Raw genomic sequence first — 17,588 nt, 5'->3', positions numbered from 1 at the left:
TTTTATGAACTTTTGCTCTCATTTTCACAGGAAAAGTATGAGAGACTTAATTATTATATGCTTATTTGTTTATAGCTGTATGAATACAAACATTGTAGGAAAAAGCAAAACAGTGGTCTTCTGTTAGAAGTGAAAATAAATGAGTTTTCCTTCTCCTCAGAAGGAGACAGTGTGACAGCAGCACACATCAAGCCATTCCATTCATTGTCCAGTCAAATTCTATTGGCCCTTGGATTCCCCTTAATTTGACTTTGGGATTACAAGGCATTTCTTTTGTCAGCCAGGAGACCTGTGATATGTGTGGTATGAACAGACCTGTGGTATGAACAAACAAATGTTCTACTGTCATCAGTGCAGTAGGATACATTCGTGATACAAGTAAAACTGCCATCTTTGTTAGCTTCTCCATCTGACAATCTCTGAGAATAACATGGAAAAAAAGATGTGGGGAGCCTTCTGAGTGCCATTCTACACAATACTCATTTTTGGCAGCAGCATAATCTTCAATATGTATGTATCTGCTAACAGCTTATGCAACACCAAATTTATTTATGTAACTGTTAAAATGGTGTTGGGTTTTTTGTTGTTGTTGTTTTTAAGTTACTACAGGGGAGTTTTTTCACTCAGAAGAGGGTGGTGACACACTGAAACAGGTTGCCCTAGGAGGTTGTGGATGCCTCATCCCTGCAGGCATTCAAGGCCAGGCTGGATGTGGCTCTGGGCAGCCTGGTCTGGTGGTTGGCGACCCTGCACATAGCAGGGGGTTGAAACTAGATGATCTTTGTGGTCCTTTTCAACCCAGGCCATTCAATGATTCTGTGATTCTATGAACACACAGCATGCGGTGTGTATAACTGCAGCATGCAGGTGTACAGTGGTTTGTACCACGAGTGCGTGCTGTGTATTTACAGCCTTAGCAGCCACACTGAAGTGGAAAAAAATGCTCTGTAAATCACACATTCTCAGCAGGTTAACACTGACATGGCTAAATAGAGCTGAACTACCCAACTTCGGCACCGTCAGGCTCAAGGAGAGCGAGGCATTGTAAGGTGCCAGATTTTGCTGCCGTATGAGTTGGGATTCTTCGAGGCAAAGCTAAACACACCAGCCAGCCCCACTCCCTCCCAACGTTGGGCCCGCGAGCAACACCGCCCCGCCTTCCTCCGTAGGGCGCCCGGGGCGGGCAGTAACGGCGCCCGGGGCGGGGCGGTGCGGGCCGCCATGGAAGTGCGCAGCGAGGCTGCCTGCCTGCCGTCGGGTACGGGGTCGGGCAGGTTCCTTCGCGGAAGGCTTGGGACGGCTGCGTCTGTCCCCGTGCCCTTCCTTCGCCGTGCGCCATCGTGCAGGCACCCGCGTCATGTGTAGCACTCTGTTTTGTCTTCCTTTTGTTTTAGTTTTCCTGCTGTCCCCTTCTTCTGGGGAAAAAAACAAAACCAAAAACGTGTGCTTATTTCTGAGCAGGGGACGACAGCCATGCTGCCTCGCTGGCAAGGAGAGCAGAAGATGGAGATCCCTGGACGTGCTTTCTAAGAGGACAGCGGTACTATGAAGAGGTTGGGGTTTTCCTTTTTTAAAGTCAGATATTAAATTACTACGTTCAGTTTTAGTGGTAAATGACACCATAAAAAACAACAGATGCCTGTGCCTGTTTTTTCCCATGGAGATCACCAGATGTTCCCACTCTTGCACAGCTGCCTCCCGAGCTGAGTCTTGGCCAGCTGAGTGTCCAAACAGCACCCGCTGTGCTTTGTGTTGTGGGGCAGTGGACTTGGTTCTGCCAGCAGTGCAGGAAGGGGCATCGGTTAGCCAGGCTTGTGGTTGGCAGCGGGAGCAGATGGGCATCTTCCTCGTGTTCCATGCAGGTGCTCCATGCTTTCATTATTGCCTTTGACAAGAGTAAAAGTGGCACCAAGGAGGGCAGGCTTGTCTGTTTCTTGAGCTGGCATAGATGTCCATGTTACAAACTGTTGTCCACCCTTCAATTTTCTGCTCAAGCAGGTTTCCATTTCTGTATTTTAGAGCATACATCTGTATTGCCTAAAAATGCATGCTCTCATAGCACTGCAGATGTTAGAAGAAAACAGCACCCGATCAGAGCCCCATGATAAGCCTCACTCACAGCACTGAGTTCAGAGGAAAAGTGAGAGTACAAATGCTGCCACACTTCATTATCTGACACATCATCTGGCTGTAAGTAGGCACTGTTTTCCCCTTTCAGAGGAGTGGACTGTATGAACGTTGGGCATTTCTTCATTGTGAAGTGTCTTGCAGTTCTGCAGCTGCTCACTTCTAAGCTTTGGCAGTCTGGTGTCGTTTTACCAAACCATACAAGATATACTTGGTTTTATTTAGTATTTTTCTATGCCTACATAACAATGTTTTAGTAAGAGCACCAGTTTGTCAGTTAGCTCTTACATTGCAATTGTTTTATTGTGTACTTCTAAATACATTTTCTTCTTCAATCCATTGCAGGAGCAAATGCTCTTTGAGATTTTTTCTAACAAGTGCAAGCAGGTGGAGAAACCATATTTCATCAGGAAACCAAGTTTATTCAATAAACCTAGTGAATCCTATTATATTCTTACCCATCACAACGGCAGAACATGTGAGGTCTTTGCGGAAGGCAGAATGGGGTGAGCGAGTTGTAGGTGAGGTGATAAGACAGACTGCAGAATCCTTGGGCTTATATTGTCCTGCACATACCTTGTTTTTAGTATGTATGTTGGAGAAAAAAACAACACTGAAGACAGAAAACAAACCCATAAAGTAGTAAAGGCAAAAGACTAAATTTGAAGGGCAGAAGCAGTTGTTTGAACTGTATGCCCTTCCCCTCTCCTGGATGAGTTCCATGTCAAGACATTGTGGTCCACTGAAGTTTACCATCAAGTGGAGCTCTCTTGAGTCTGGTGCATGTTTATTCTCAGCACCTGTTTCTCCTGCATTTGCATATCGCTACTTATATTTCAGTGTTTGGTTTTTTTTGTACATATACCTGAAAACGATAAAACCTTAGATGGAAGTGCTTCCATCATTTCCCAGTGTTCTTGTAGTTGCTAACTCACTCCATTTTCTGCCACTTCAGTGGTTGCATTTTGTTTTGTTCTTTTTTGTGAGTGAAATGCTCCAGTCTGAAAATCGGCATGAGGAGATCGACTGAAGAGGTAAGCTGTACTCCTCATTTGGTGTACTGTATCTTCATCCTTCTTTCCCAGGGGAGGTATGAAGAAGCATTCGTACAATTTGAAAAAAACAAGGACACAGATTTTCAGGCACTGTATCAGCTTGGTGTAATGCATTACGATGGACTAGGCACTAATAAGGACCCTGTGAGTAATCTAGTTTTATTTTTTACTTTTCTTCTAATAGCAATTTTTAATTACTAAAAGGTTCTTTATAAACTTGATAGTTTAGGATAAATAAGTCATTGATTTAGAAATAGTTTCATAAGGTACAGATGCTCACAATCATCATCAAAGGAGGCATCTGGGCTGTAGAAATTTTCAAAACCAGGTACAATGAACGAGGCTTATTTGAAAAATACACATGGTAATTTTTGTTTTAAAGTACCACTTCTAAGACTTTGTACTCTGTATGGAAGCAATGTCGTTTGTTTAAAAATTGTTATTAATTTGTTAATATTTAACAAGCAGTGTAGATAAAAAAGGAATCTGTAAAAATAGAAATCAGACAACTGTATTTCCAGGTGTAAGGCATTGCCATATCCCAAAATTAGCTCCTTAAACCATCAAAGCACTTTAAAGACTTCTGTTGTTACCATGTTAGGCACAGAGAAAGTCATGCTCTGTGAAAATGTTAGATTTCGTGTAGAAGCACATCTGTTTGTTTGACTTGCAAACAGCCAGCATCTTTTGCTAAGTGGTGCAGCATTTCTGGTGTTCTGGAAGTAAGGCAAGAAGAGAGAAGAAGTTACAGTGTCCAAGTGGAATCATAAAATGGCTTGAGTTGGGAGGGATCCCAAGGACCAAGCTGCAGCCCACCTGCCACAGGCAGGGCCACCAACCTCCAGATCTGGTCCTAGACCAGGCTGCCCAGGGCCCCATCCAACCTGGCTTTGATCACCTCCAGTAATCTTTGAGGGTGCACTAGAAAATAAAGATTTATGTATATTATAGAATAATAGCCATTTAAAAGCAGCATTTGTTAGAATAGTTATAAGACAATTCAATTTAGACAAAAATATAATCGTTTTCAAAAAATTGCAAATGTGGAAGGTATTTAGGTAAATGAGATGTCAGAATCTCACTGATAGCCACTCTGTCCACACACACATATAAGAGAATGTGTGTGTAGAACAGTTTACACAGTCGAAATGTAATGATTTTAACACCTCAATTGTAGGAAAAGGGAGTGGAATACATGAAGAAAATACTCTACTCTGATTCCCCAGAGGCAAGACACTTAAGGTTTGCAGCTGCGTACAATCTTGGCAGAGCATATTATGAAGGATATGGTGTTAAGCATTCAACTGAAGAGGCTGAAAGGTGATTGCAGACAGTAATTCTTCTGATGAGTTGAAGACGCTGAGATACTGCTACTGAACTTTCTTTGTCTGTTTCCTTAGGTTGTGGCTTATTGCTGCAGACCATGGGAATCCAAAAGCAAGCGTGAAGGCCCAGACTACTTTAGGAATGCTTTATTCCATGCCAGATCTAAAGGATCTGAAGAAGGTAAAGCCCACTTGCTCCCTTTACAGATTTCATGAGTCCCAACTAATTTTGGATTTCACAGAAAGATTGTGGCAGTATATTTGACTCATTAAAACTGTATTCTAAGCAATCCTAGACATTGTCATTCATTTAAGCCCATACAAGGAGATGGTCAGTACCTCTCCCTTTGGACTGGCTTGACACTGCTTGCTGAGATTTCTGTTTAGTAGGAATATCAGAGAGAAAGATAGAGTGGATTAAAATTTTGGCAGCCTTAATGCCCTTCAAAAATGAAGCAGGTGTTTCTGGTTGACAGCTCTCAGTAATTGATGCAGGTTTAAAAGCCTTCTGGAGACTCTGCTTTCTTTTACATATAAGCACTTCTTACTGACTGGTTGATATAAAGGGTTTTAATGAAACGGTATGCAAGACAACCAGTTGAAGTGAATACATCATCGCATCAGAAGCTAATTAGATAATGCAAAGCATTTGTTGAGATAAACAGGAAACAACTTTGTGCCTCTTGCTTAGGCCTTTTTCTGGCACTCAGAAGCATGTGGGAACAGAAGCCTGGAATCACAGGGTGCACTTGGTGTTATGTATCTCTATGGACAAGGTATACGTCGGAACAGTAAGGCTGCTCTGAAGTGCTTGAAAGCAGCAGCAGAAAGAGGAAACATCTATGCTCAAGGCCACCTTGTGGAATATTATTACAGTAGAAGATTCTTCTCAACAGCTGCTGCCATAGCCAAAAGGTTAACTTTGATTTATTTCTCATTATTTTCATATAAGATGATGGACCTTACTTTACTACTTACCTTTACTACTTAAATGAAAGGGGTTATTAAGTTCATAAACTTGTATTAAGATCAGGAGACATTTGAGATAATGAATTGCAAGACCTCATTTTTAAGGGGGAATAGCAGACCACTGCCAAAATTAAGTCAGTAGGGTTCTCAGTTATTCAGAACAGATGAACTTTTCTTCCTGATGCTGTGAAGCAAACCAGTCTTGAATTAGTCTCAGGGAGAGCCCTGTCTTCCTGTCTCCTTGTCCACAGTCTGGGCCGGGCTCCTATTTTAAACCCCTAGAAGTGTTCTGTTCTCCATAGCCTCCATTTTCATGTCATTTCTGCCCGCTATCTTTTGCCTTGTCACTGGTTGGGAACCCACAGTAATCCCTCTGAGCAGCACAGCCTGGGACCTAGAGGTGGCTGCTGCAAGTGGTGCCAAGCCACCGCACTTTAGCTTTGCATCTTTGCATCGCTTGCTGCTTATTGGGATGCATACTGCATATGCACTTTTTGAGCCTGAACCACACAATAGTCATCATCTGCATGCAAGTGGTTTCTGTAATTACTTGACCCCTGTATATGCCACTGCATAGCAGCAGCTCTGGCAATTCAGCAGTAGCTCAGCAGCGAGTACTGTTTGCTCTGCTCATTGCTGAATGGTCTTCTCAGAGAAAGCCGCTTTGTTTTCTGCTTGTGCTGCAAATGTGCTGATGGCTGTTCAGTCTGGGCTAGCTGGTCTTTTGGAACGTGTGCCTTCCAGGCAGTTGACTTCAATTGTGGCTCACAATAGCATTATCTAACGCTTAAATCCTACAACAGGATTACAGAAAATGACAACATCGAGATGCTAGCAACGATGACTGATTGTCTCCCTGCATATGCAGCCAAAGGGGTTGCTATAGCTGCCTTCTACCTGGCTAGGTGCCTCCATCTTGGCCGAGGCACAGAGAAAGATGAAGCTGCTGCTAAAAAATACTATTCTAAGGTAAGCTGGTCAGGTGCTGGAATGGACTGCCCAGGAAGGTGGTGGAGTTACCATCCCTAGAGGTGTTCAAGGAACATTTTGGCAATACTGGCAATAGGTGAACGCTTGGACTGGATGATCGGAGAGGTCTTTTCCAACCTTGATGGTTCTATGACTCTAAAGCCTTGCAGCCTAACTTATATCTCCTGAGATTGAGTGATGCCTTGGATGTGAGTCTTTAAACTTGCTGTTTTGTTTTATTAAAGGCTCTAACTTAAATAATATTTTTAAATACTCTGCAAGAAAATGAAGAGTAATAAAATTATATTGAAAACCACTTCATAGCTTTGAAGGATACTGTCTGCCCACTTGCTTCAACAAACAAGTCATACTGTCAAACAGAAAATTCCATGGAAGTCAGCACAAAGCTTAGTAAGTTGGAAGATGGAACTCCCTAAATTATTCAAGTAATTTTATCATTTTTATTACATTTTTATTGATCGAGGAGCTACTAACACTGATACATAAGGGAAAAAACAGATCACATTTCCTAAATAAGTGCTGATGTTGAAGGAAGGTTTACCGCCTGAGAAAGAAGACTAATAATGCCTTCTGAAAACTAAATTACATTAGTGATGCCTAAAAGTAAAGGCAAGATGATGATGCTAACTGGAGGGAGCGTAGAAGCAGTCCTGCTAAGATGCTCTGTGATTTCTGCATACAGAGATCATTTGTTTCTACGAGTAAAATACTTCAGGGCCCAACTGAGTGCAGTCCAAATAAATGAAGAGTTATTTATGCAAATGTTAAGCTAGCAGCTGGCAACTTCTGTGGCTCCTTACTTATGGCAGCCACTGATAGAAAAGGCTTAGCAGAGTAGGCAAGCATTCAGCTGAATTCATAATTTAAAACATTTTAGGTTTTTTTGCTTTGAAAAGCCTTTCAGAGGATAGGTTGAGATCAGGAAGGAAACACAAGGTTGGCTGCTGTGAACACTTTCCCCAGTTGTCATAGATAAGAAGGTGTGGAAAAAGTACATCAGCGTTCCATTACTGCATGGCGTAACGTGGGTGTGATCCTTCCCCCTTGTCTTCTGCCTAGTCTAGCATTACAGGCAGAAGATTACAGCTTTCACTCACCATTCAGTAGCAACGTATATGCTACTGATAAGTAAGCATCACTAACTGCTCAGTATAAAAATAAATTATATCTGTTGATTGGTGCCATGCATCTCTACATCTACAGTCCTAGAGAAGGGACAGGCCACATAAAGGAGTCAAAGTAAAAGGGCATTTGTAAAACCGGAAGACTGGAGTTGTGGGTATGTTCAGTTTCTTTTGTACCTGAAAAATAATTGTTGTTAATCATTGTTATATTCAACTAAACTGAAAATAGTGAGGTTTCTTTTGTTTTTAATAACTGCACAGCTGCAGTTTTTGGCCTACTGTTTTTTTTACCCAGCTTTGAAACAGACGTATATGATGGAACTGAACAAAAATGACCAGTCTGTAAGCAGATTTAGGGTGCTGGTGATGGTGCCAGCCAAACCAATGGTATTAAAAAAAATGAAACTAAGGCTAACAGTTGGAGTTGAGCATGCTCATTTTCAAGTACTGAATTTTTCTGATGTGAAATACAAAAATTTACAGCCTTACTAGTGTTGTATTGGCAGTGTACAATTTTTTTTGGCTACAAGCTAGTACTTCATGTTCTTTGTTTTCAAAGGCTTGCCTTCTGGATCCTGATGTTGCTTCTGAACTTGAACTGAAAGCTAATCTTGGAAGAATTTAAGTGTTTCCTTCAGTTCTGGCAGGTATTAGACAAACTTCCTATAATAAGTCATTTTTAATATTCAATTACAGACTGTTCACTTAGTGCTTGAATTTCTAATTCATATAACTTATAAGAAATTTACTGAGATATTTAAAAAAAGCAAAAAGCTCATACATAACTGAGATACATGGCAAAGGCAGACTTTTAAAATGGTACTGAAGACAAGTTCTGATAAGGACACAGTACTGCTGTACAGCATATAAGTCAAACTGAACCAAATTAAATGAATGGTATGCTTTTTGCACTTTTAGTATTTCAGAGAAATACTTGAAAACCTTGAACCCAAACTTGCCTAGTTTTCACATACAGCCCATCCACAGCTCATGACTTTGTGCTGAATTCCATTTTTGAATCTTACCTTTGCTAGTGACATGTATACTTTCTTTTTTGTGCTTTTTTAACTCATCTACATCTACTGAACCATCCTAACATGTTTTACCCATGGACCAGAGAGATTCCAATTCAGAAGGTGGTCTCTATGTAAACTTTTTGTTAGTTTACATGCCAATTTTTACTACTAGTGAATTCTACTTACAGAAACACAGAAGAAAAGGCATTAGTCTGGAAGCATGTCTCTAGGCCACACTAGGCCCATTTTTTTCTATCCTTCTTCATAATGTGATTATGCTACCTCTGTATTAGAAACAGCTAGAAGACCTTTTGGTTAAGAGTGTTGTATATCTGAATAGCATTATACTGAATCTTTTATCACATGGTACCTCTGGGAAGTTTTACAGATGGCTGTGGTAAGCCTGCACATTTCTAAATACCTGTTTACTTGTAAAGCTTGGCATGTGCAGGAAAGCTTGCTTCTTAGGGCTGTGCTGTCACTTGAGAACTGTTCAGCTCTGTGGCAAAAGGAGATGAGATGTTAGTAAAAACACTGATTTCACTACAGCAGATGGGTTTTAGTGGTCAGTCTTGTTTTTCAAAGAGCATGGTTACACTGAATTTGAAATAAAGTAATGAATGGCAGCTGGAGCTTTTTGATGTTTAATTGTTTAGATGAGCTTTAAGACCATATTTACACATTTTTTACATAAATTAAAAAAAAAACACTGAAGATGTTTCATTTTTCTTTCCTTTGTATAAAATAAGGGAAAGTTGTGAAGGTTGTCTGAAACTGAGTAAAAGAGCCCTGAGTAATATCAGGGAAGCTATTGGAATAGTGTACTTAAATGTCTACTTACTCATTCACAGAAGCACTAATCTCTGACCCTGTGTTTAGCACAGGCATTCTGGTTGGAGATACCAGTTTAAAATGTGTATTTTGTACACAGACTCCAGTAAGTCTGTAAAACATAAATACTCCATATGAAACTAGCACTGTCAAACTCATTCAGTAGTTGTTAGTACAGCCTAATCATCAAATACTGAAATTGAATTTTGTTATTTATTGCTTACAAGTGCTTCAAACTACAGGAAATCTTTGGTAAAAACAAAATTGATAAAATTTTCACAATAGCTTTACATGTAATATTGCACAACAAGGCTTTTTCAATGCACAAGAAAAAAGGAATGCTCAAATCCTCAGCGAGGAGATTAGAACTGTACAACATTCATTAGTTTACCACTATAAGCAAAACTTCTTTTCATAAATGTTTAAAATAGTTTCTGGTTTCTTTGAGCTTATATGAACATTTATTTTTCAATCTATATTTGAAACAGAAGAGTAGTCAAATAGAACAATTTAAATAAAAATTGGCAACTATACAACATTGTTTTGTCTACCCTACTACAGCATCAGATCTTTTCAAGTATGTTTACTTCACAAAAAAAAAAAAAGAATCTCAAGAGGAAAAAGAAAAACCCTAAAAATAATCATAGTCCTCAGCCCTCTATGGAAAAGAGGAAAATAAGTTTAATGTCTATTATTGGACATAGACATTTCTCTAGTGGTCCACTTGTGCAGATTCAAACCTAAGTGGCATTAAGCTGCTCTAAATGAGCTCGTAGCTCAGGACACAGTTCAGTTAGCAGCAGTTCCAGCAAAACCTGAAAAACAGAGAAGATATGAGGTTGAATACAGATGCCAAATTAGCGTTTCTTTTAACCTTTCTGATATATTCAGAACATCACAGGTAACAGCAGCATACAAGGTCCTTCTGCTCATCTTCCATGCAACTGCTCTTCTGAAAGCCTCGGATTCTCCAAGCAATGCAGTGAGTGTCTGCTTCTTCTCAGCTATAATAAATCAGTGCGTAACTGATGGGCGGCTCGGATGTGTGGAGATTCTCATAGGCAAAAGCAGTACTGTATTTTAAACAGCTTTTTATTACTCAGAATGATTCGGATGATGAAGTGAGTATGTTTTTTCTGACTTTGCTCAAGAACAAAAAAAGTTACTTGCAGAGATTAGTACCATACTACCATTATGTGTGCAAAACCACACACCCTGGGCTTTAATTCTGAGTGGAACTCAGCAATTAAGAAAGATTCTAAAACTAAAAGCCCACTTTTCTGGTTACTCACATAGAGTAGATGCTTGTTGGCCTTTCTTTCTTGCAGTGCATTGAACACTTTCACTACACCATGGCGGGCATTTTGCTGTCCAACGAGGCTCTGCAGAGTATCTGCAACGAACATGACTTCAGCATACAGCTTCACTCCTGCTAGGCAATGTGCAACCAACACTACCACCCAAAAATACATAAGGCTGGAAAATGGAATGCTGCCCTTCATGGTAGATAGTTATAGATGCCATCTGCCAGCCTTTTAAAAACACGTAGGTAACTCAGGTCACTGGTTGGAAAGTAACCCTTCACTCTCAAGTCAGCTGAGTCAAATAATAGTTTATGCACCTTGGTGACAATATTCTTTAAGTCTTTTAATGCAATATGTAGTCATCACACAGTCATGTCTAGTGGCCAACATTATTAATCCATTCACTGAAATATACTTTCAGACACAAAGAATTCCTTTAACAGTTAAGATTTACTCTCCACCTTCCCAGAAATACTTCTCAGAAGCAAGCAGATGAGGGAAGTCTATGTCTATCATCTACATTTTGGATTAAATTACAGTGGAGAATAAATCCAGTGCTTTGTCTTTAATTTCAGGTAAATTCAGATATATCCTGAAGCATCACTTCTAATTGAAAAACAAATAAGAAAACCCAAACCTACTAGGGAAGGCTGTTCTAGGACAGCACCCCAGAAGCATGCACACTCAAGGGGAAGCTGCCTCACTTGGTGGTGATTAAAGGGCATTAAATGAAAGCGCTGCAAACCCCATTCTGCTTGGGGTGCTTCTGTCCAGGCTGCAGGTCCCTCCATATTCAATGCCCTGAAACCTCTTCTCAGAAATGCACAGCATCACACAACAATGACAACACAGAGCAAGTGGCGATGGCTGTGGTGCCACTCTTCCTGTATGTCAAGTAGTTTCAGGGAGCAGAACCATCTCCTGTTTGCTCTCTGGGATATAGCAGAGAGTACCCAGACTTCACTTAGCTTTCTTAATGAGTATTATGTACAAACTCCAGCAATACTGGACCTTCTATCCTCTGGTACTACCCAAGCTTGTGCCATTTACCAGACAAAGATGGGAGAAGCAAAGAATAAGGCCAAAATTACACTTATTTATGCAAATAAGCATGACTTACAGCTCCAAAGGAAAAATCTAAAATGCAGCAGAACAGGACCTGATTAACTGGTTTCCTTACTAGTTATTAGATATGGGATTAAGCAGAATGGAGGTGTTCTCACCTGGAATGTTTTCAAGTAGTTTTTGCTGTGCTCGCTGTTTGGTCTCTTGCCTTTGTTCGTCACTCTTGGCAGTTGGTGGTGGTGCTAGTCTTCCATTTGGCCAAAAAGCATCTCGAAACACACCAATATAGTAAACAAGCATTGCTTCACTGAACATCCAGTGTACAGTGTCACGGATTTGCCTGTAAAAAAGCATGGAAGTGAGCACATCACATCTTATTCAAATCTGTTTTTTTCCCCTACTAAAAAACAATGGAAGCAATGCTTATCTTCATGTAACTATCTCAATTTACCAATGCCATTTCCACCAGCATTACAGCACGCTGTACTGAGCAGCTGTGCTCTAAAATGGAGATCACTGAAGATAATCTGACTGAGATATACAGAAGGCTGCACTTCAGTGTAGCCTGCAAATACATATTCTACAAAGTGCTTCACAGAGCCAGGTCATTCAGAAAAACAGAGCTGCAGCTTATCTCAAATGCAAGGCTGCTTCATTGAGAAGTCTGTTAGGGTTCCAGTCTCCCGATTTCTTTCAAAAGTAAAGCCCTGTGTAGGGGAAAAAGTCCTGGGTAAATGAGCTGAAAGATAAACTACATCTGTGGCTTCTCTACTCAACCTATCTGTAAACTGAGCTATGGAAAACAAATGGGGATTATCGTATACAACAAAGTGTCCAGATTATTATTACTGTTGCTCTCAACAATTCTTCTCAGTCTTTTCCCTGTGGAACAATGTTGCAGGTTCAATTCAAGTAACAGGCACTTACTTGTTGATGGTTCTTCCAAAAGTGACTTGTACTAGTGCAATTAATGTTTTTCTCACCCACTTAAACACTGGAATGATGAAAGAGGACAGGAAATGAAGGTCATGGAATTACTAACATTACAGAATCCATAATCACATCCCCCTAAAAACCACAAACCAAAAAACCCACCCCTGCATTAAATGTTAATTAATGGTACGTGAGTCTTTTTCTTGTTTTCCCTGTACACTTTGCAATATAGTTTTTAAGTCCTGCAGATGACAGAAACACATCTGCATTATGCTTTTGCCATTGATACCATAAGCTTTAATGTTCAAGAATATCTGAAGTGCACTGAACCATGAAACTGCCCAACCACTTTTTGTGCTAGAAGAAAAGGAAGACTTTCTGTACCCTACAACTACAATGCTGTATAAGCAGCAGCAGCACTGCAATTCCAAAAGCATTCTCACTCATACAGTTAACTTTCCATTGCCAATTAAAGGAACAAATGCAAGTGCTTCCTAGTAATTAGAGTCTAATACTTCTTTCATGCTGTTCACCACCATTAGAAGAAAAGCCTATATTTGGAATGTACATCTGTTATTTTTGGAAGGGGCTGCATTTTGTAATAATTACCCTGTACCTAATTTTATAAAGTGTCAAGTGTGGCTCTACATTCAAATAGAACCAAAAATAGTTTTTATCACTCAGTTACATAAAGAAGGAAAAAATCTGCTAGGGAAAGGTGCCACAGTTACAGCATCTTTGCCATTATACAAAGCATAGAACTGAAATGCATCCATAATGCACTTGAAACGGACATTAAAACCACATTGCTTCATTGGTGGCACATCCTGCAATGGAGTTGTCTTTCCTTCCTCATAAATTGTATGTTGGAATCTGCAGCCCATATACAGATAATGTGCTGTTGTACTTCCCTATTTTTCCCAAATTCATTTTCTTTAATGAAAAAGCATATTCCCTCCCTTGCCAGTGACATTTTTACTGCAGTGTTACACTGCAATAGCACTTTTATTCTGAAGTTTTAAAGTTAGGACTATTGCAAAACAGCTCCTTGCCAGATTAGTTGGCTACAGAGGTTTCAAGAATATTTCAACTTCTTGAAATAGAAAAATGTGAATTACAAAGCACCCCAGATTTCTTGGCCAACAGGTTCCACTAGCAAATAAGCAGGTTTGCAGCTTACTTCCTCGCAGCTCAAAAATCTCCCCAATCAGCATGAAACACGGCTCAGCAATAGAGTCCCTTTTTCCATCCATCTCTTCCCCATAGTCCGACAGGTCACTGTCCTCTTCAATTTCTTCCTAAGAACAGAGGGACAATGTAGGCATGGAGTGACATTTCTTCAATACTGCTTTTTTTTTTTTTCCCCTCTTCTCATCTTCTGGTCCAGAAAACCTCCTTCATGACTTAATTTCTCTTAATTTGTTTTCGTTCTTTGCCTAACAGTGATGGACTTTCAATTGCCTATCACCCAAACCCTACCTGCACATGGGGCTGGAACTGGATGATCTTCAAGGTCCCTTCCAACCCTCTTGTTCTGTGATTTTAAAGTCCTATCCTACAGTGTTTCAGCTGTACACCAGAACATCTTACACCTTCTTCCCATCCTCCAAACCCCACCTTTGCAATGCCCAGCATTGCAAAGCAGCAATAACTCACTGTGTAAATGCAGGAAACGAAAATATTGATACTGATAATAGTACAGGAGAAAGATCCCAGGGCCACGCTGCTGTGCAAAAGGCAAGCATAACAGCATGATACATAGGCAGGAATGCTGTCCATCAGACAGTTGTGAGCATATGTAAAGGAGATTTTCATACATAGGCATATGAGAACTCAGTGGGTGCAACGCGTTTCAAAATCAGTCGTATTTCCCAGAAAAATGTGGATGATCAGGAAGGTGCAGAGCAGAACTGTGACAACTGCACAGAATGTGGTAGGGAATGCTGGCGCTGCTCACTCTGAGAAATAGGAGTAAAAGACCCAAGGAAAGTAGTAACTCCTGATAAAGAGCATGATCCTCACCCAAACATGGAGGTTTTCTCTAAAGAAAGGGACTAAGCTGCTCTCTGTTTGCTGCAGACAGGACAAGAGCTGGTTGAATACAGTGAGATTTGGGTTAGATGGTAAGAACAAGCTTATAACCAAGGAGTGACACACTGCCCTGCGTGACTGCAGAGCATCCATTGGTCACTGGAGGTTTAAATACACCACAGATAAAGACCTGACAGTAATTTTGCTGATATAGCTGGGCCTACTCAGAGCAGAAGGGCAAATCCAATGACTCCTCTGTGGTCCCCATACTATTTTTCTGCTCAAGTGAATCCTCCCCCATTTAGAAAACGCAGTAACTCTTACACTGTAAGGGTGCGTTTTGTATCTCCATTAATAGTTCATGAACCCCCAAACCTCTCTCTAGGTACTATCAATTGTACTTTTCCTCTTATTTAATTCCATTCCAAATTTAGCCCCCCATTTAAGGAACCCCAGGTATCTGAGATCTGAAATTGTTGCAATATGTAATCCTGAAAGCAGCACTCAAGAGGTTAATATTGTTGCTCCTGCACATATCTGAATAACATGAGACAAGATGTAAAGTTATAAGAGAGCATGCTCTTCAACAGAGTTCAAAATATGGAATAAAACACAACATGATCAAATAATGTAATACACACATGATCTGGCTGGTTTTTTTTTGAGGATGCTTTTCTATTAATTAGTGCACTACTAACAGCTTCGTTTTTTTGCTACTTCCACCTATTAGTCAGTATGGTGAGTATGAACTATTTTCCATCTTTAGAACAGAAGCACTTCCGCCAAAATGTAAAACAAGCATCTCAAACTTTATATTAATTCCTCTGAAATAATACAATGTATTCATTGCCCAGGTGTGAATGCAGTGCAATTTTGGAAACATTCAGGATTTTCTTATTCGTGACAGTAGCAAGACCACCTTTTTGTCTATTCACAGGCCAGCTCCATACAAGTTTCCCTAACTCCACTTAGCCTTGAGGAGGGCCATTCACTGCAGAGAACTACAGCATGTAGCAAAATAAATTGTTTCACAAAACATACAACTGGTGATGGAAGCAGTTCCCTGGATGTATCTGTAACCCCAACAACACATGACAGAGCGCCATGGAATTTTAGTTTTAGTCAGTGAGCTATTTTAGTCATTCATCTTTTCTCTGTTGTGTTTTCAAAGACGAGAGGTATTTATGCCTTAGTATCAAATATGCCAACCTGTTTGGCCACATGGGCTACCATCCGCATACACAAATTCCCTCTGTGAGCCTGTACCACCATTTGCAGACATTCTTCATCAAAACCAGCTTTGCTCCATAAATTGTTGCTGCCAAGAGAAGTCTCTTAAGAGAAAAACTCCCTAAAACATGCACGTCTAAAGCACAGAAGGCAGGAATACTAATAAAAAATAAACAATCCCACATAGACTGCATTTCATTCATTCGTGATAGGTTCCACAGTTACCTATATATATGTATATCTGTGTGTCAGAGGACAGGAAATTTATTAAAAATACCTTACAAATTCATAGGCAGCTCTTCTCTCTGAATCTTTGTTCGCTAAAGGTAAATTAAAAATGACCTTTCAAAAACGCCTTCCAATACTACCTGCCATTCAAATGTATTACAATAATGGCTCTGTCTGCTTACTCTGGCTAAGTAATTAAATCTAGGAAGATAACTCACCACCTGATGAGAAAACCAGTCACAAGGAAGTCGCTCTAAAAATGATGAGAGTGAAAAAGATGACTTTTTCCCTTGCACATCAATCACTTTGAGGTGTTCTGGAGAAGGGCTCAAGAAGGCATAAAGTGCTTCACTTTGACAGAGCCTTTCATCAGAGAGCAATTTCTGTGAAAGGAATACAGAGACAGAAACAACACATTAACTATTTCTTTGTAAGGAACAAAGTGCATCAGGCCAGCTAATGAAACTTAATGATTAAGATAGCTCAAAAGTAGAATGAGAAAAAATAATCTATGTCTGACAGATGCTTGGCTATGATGATCTTATTTTAAGAAGCTTGGCAAGCCTTTAATCCGACAACTTCATTTTTAAAAACATGAAGTTCTAATTTGTAAGAAATTAGTTTTTAGGTGTTGTAGTTAAAAATGACAATTCTAGGACTTGCTATTAATTACTTCTTAGCTAGTCAACAATCAAATTAACTTACCTCTAGAGGACTGGCTCCTATCAGCCAAACTCATCTCAACCTCATGCATTTTAGATGACTCTCGCACTTAGCAATGCCAGTCCTCCCAGTTGAGCTGTTTTGCTCTATGCTCTCCTTTTAGTAAATAGAGAGAGCATCAACTCCGAAGGCATTATTCAGTTCTTTTCTTTAGACACCTGACTTCAGTCAAACACACCTGGGAGTGCCCACCTGTCTGTGTGCAGGCACAGAAGCTTTTGAGGAATTCCACCCATGTATGCCATGAATTGATTTTCTCAAGTACCTCACAGAAGTTCTTTTAAGGCTACACATCCCTGCAAAGAATGAACACAGGGACTGCCTCAAGCCCTCAAACCAGGCTGTAATTCCAGCAGGGTTACTGCCAACCTCTTCTTGCTCACAGGACAGGAGAACCCACTCTTTAGAATGCTTCTGGTGGCAGTGGATGAGCCAGAGGAAAAAGAAATTCCCTTTTTGTAGCCACCAGACTTCTGTGTGCCAAAATGGCACTGGTCAAGTTAGCAGAAGCTGTTCTTACACTGTCTGTTGCTGCTGGCACTAGCAGCACTACTCAGAACATGGGCAACCACTGTACAACCATCAGGGAGCAAGGGATATCACAGCTCTATCAGGAGTAGGAAGGAAGACAAGAGAG

General features: G+C 40.3%; 2 protein-coding genes across 7 annotated transcripts in view; one reads left to right on the top strand and one right to left on the bottom strand.

Moving 5' to 3' along the window:
- Positions 1–1,208: 1,208 nt before the first annotated feature.
- On the top strand, positions 1,209–15,404 carry LOC122157164 (LRP2 binding protein). 4 transcript variants are annotated; one of them, XR_006167782.1, is made up of 10 exons: positions 1,209–1,258; positions 1,462–1,553; positions 3,213–3,326; positions 4,360–4,502; positions 4,583–4,688; positions 5,199–5,422; positions 6,280–6,445; positions 8,150–8,237; positions 10,329–10,419; positions 11,317–15,404. XR_006167782.1 is itself a non-coding variant. In XM_042812612.1 (9 exons), exons 1-8 carry the CDS (start codon positions 1,222–1,224, stop codon positions 8,213–8,215), a joined length of 948 nt encoding a protein of 315 aa, XP_042668546.1. In that variant the 5' UTR covers positions 1,209–1,221; the 3' UTR covers positions 8,216–8,237; positions 10,329–15,404. The 4 variants fall into 4 exon arrangements, 3 of the variants coding, with proteins under 3 accessions (XP_042668546.1, XP_042668548.1, XP_042668549.1); XM_042812612.1 differs by having other exon boundaries at positions 10,329–15,404; XM_042812614.1 differs by lacking the exon at positions 1,209–1,258 and adding an exon at positions 1,299–1,361 and having other exon boundaries at positions 10,329–15,404.
- Positions 9,235–17,588, bottom strand: part of SNX25 (sorting nexin 25) — a 58,245-nt gene continuing 49,891 nt past the window's right edge. For all 3 annotated transcript variants that reach the window (XM_042812609.1, XM_042812610.1, XM_042812611.1), the window contains 6 exons: positions 16,447–16,611; positions 13,920–14,037; positions 12,734–12,800; positions 11,965–12,146; positions 10,730–10,830; positions 9,235–10,252 (listed from right to left, as the gene is read on the bottom strand). In XM_042812609.1, the coding sequence (XP_042668543.1) occupies positions 10,178–10,252; positions 10,730–10,830; positions 11,965–12,146; positions 12,734–12,800; positions 13,920–14,037; positions 16,447–16,611 (708 nt within the window). In that variant the 3' untranslated portion in view covers positions 9,235–10,177. The remainder of the gene's footprint in view (positions 10,253–10,729; positions 10,831–11,964; positions 12,147–12,733; positions 12,801–13,919; positions 14,038–16,446; positions 16,612–17,588) is intronic.

This window comes from Centrocercus urophasianus, unplaced genomic scaffold (genome assembly GCF_019232065.1).
Source record: "Centrocercus urophasianus isolate 14NV4802_14NV808 unplaced genomic scaffold, USGS_Curo_1.0 seq_13, whole genome shotgun sequence".
Lineage (NCBI taxonomy): Eukaryota > Metazoa > Chordata > Aves > Galliformes > Phasianidae > Centrocercus > Centrocercus urophasianus.
Note: the sequence above shows the minus strand (reverse complement) of the source record. Positions and strands in the feature narration are given on the sequence as shown.

Bases quoted from the DNA above. Each gene is read 5' to 3' on its own strand.
- LOC122157164 (XM_042812612.1), top strand. From the start codon at position 1,222: ATGGAAGTGCGCAGCGAGGCTGCCTGCCTGCCGTCGG. The intron at 3,327-4,359 runs GTGAGTAATCTA...CCTCAATTGTAG, and splicing joins TAGGCACTAATAAGGACCCT to GAAAAGGGAGTGGAATACAT. The intron at 6,446-8,149 runs GTAAGCTGGTCA...TTGTTTTCAAAG, and splicing joins CTAAAAAATACTATTCTAAG to GCTTGCCTTCTGGATCCTGA.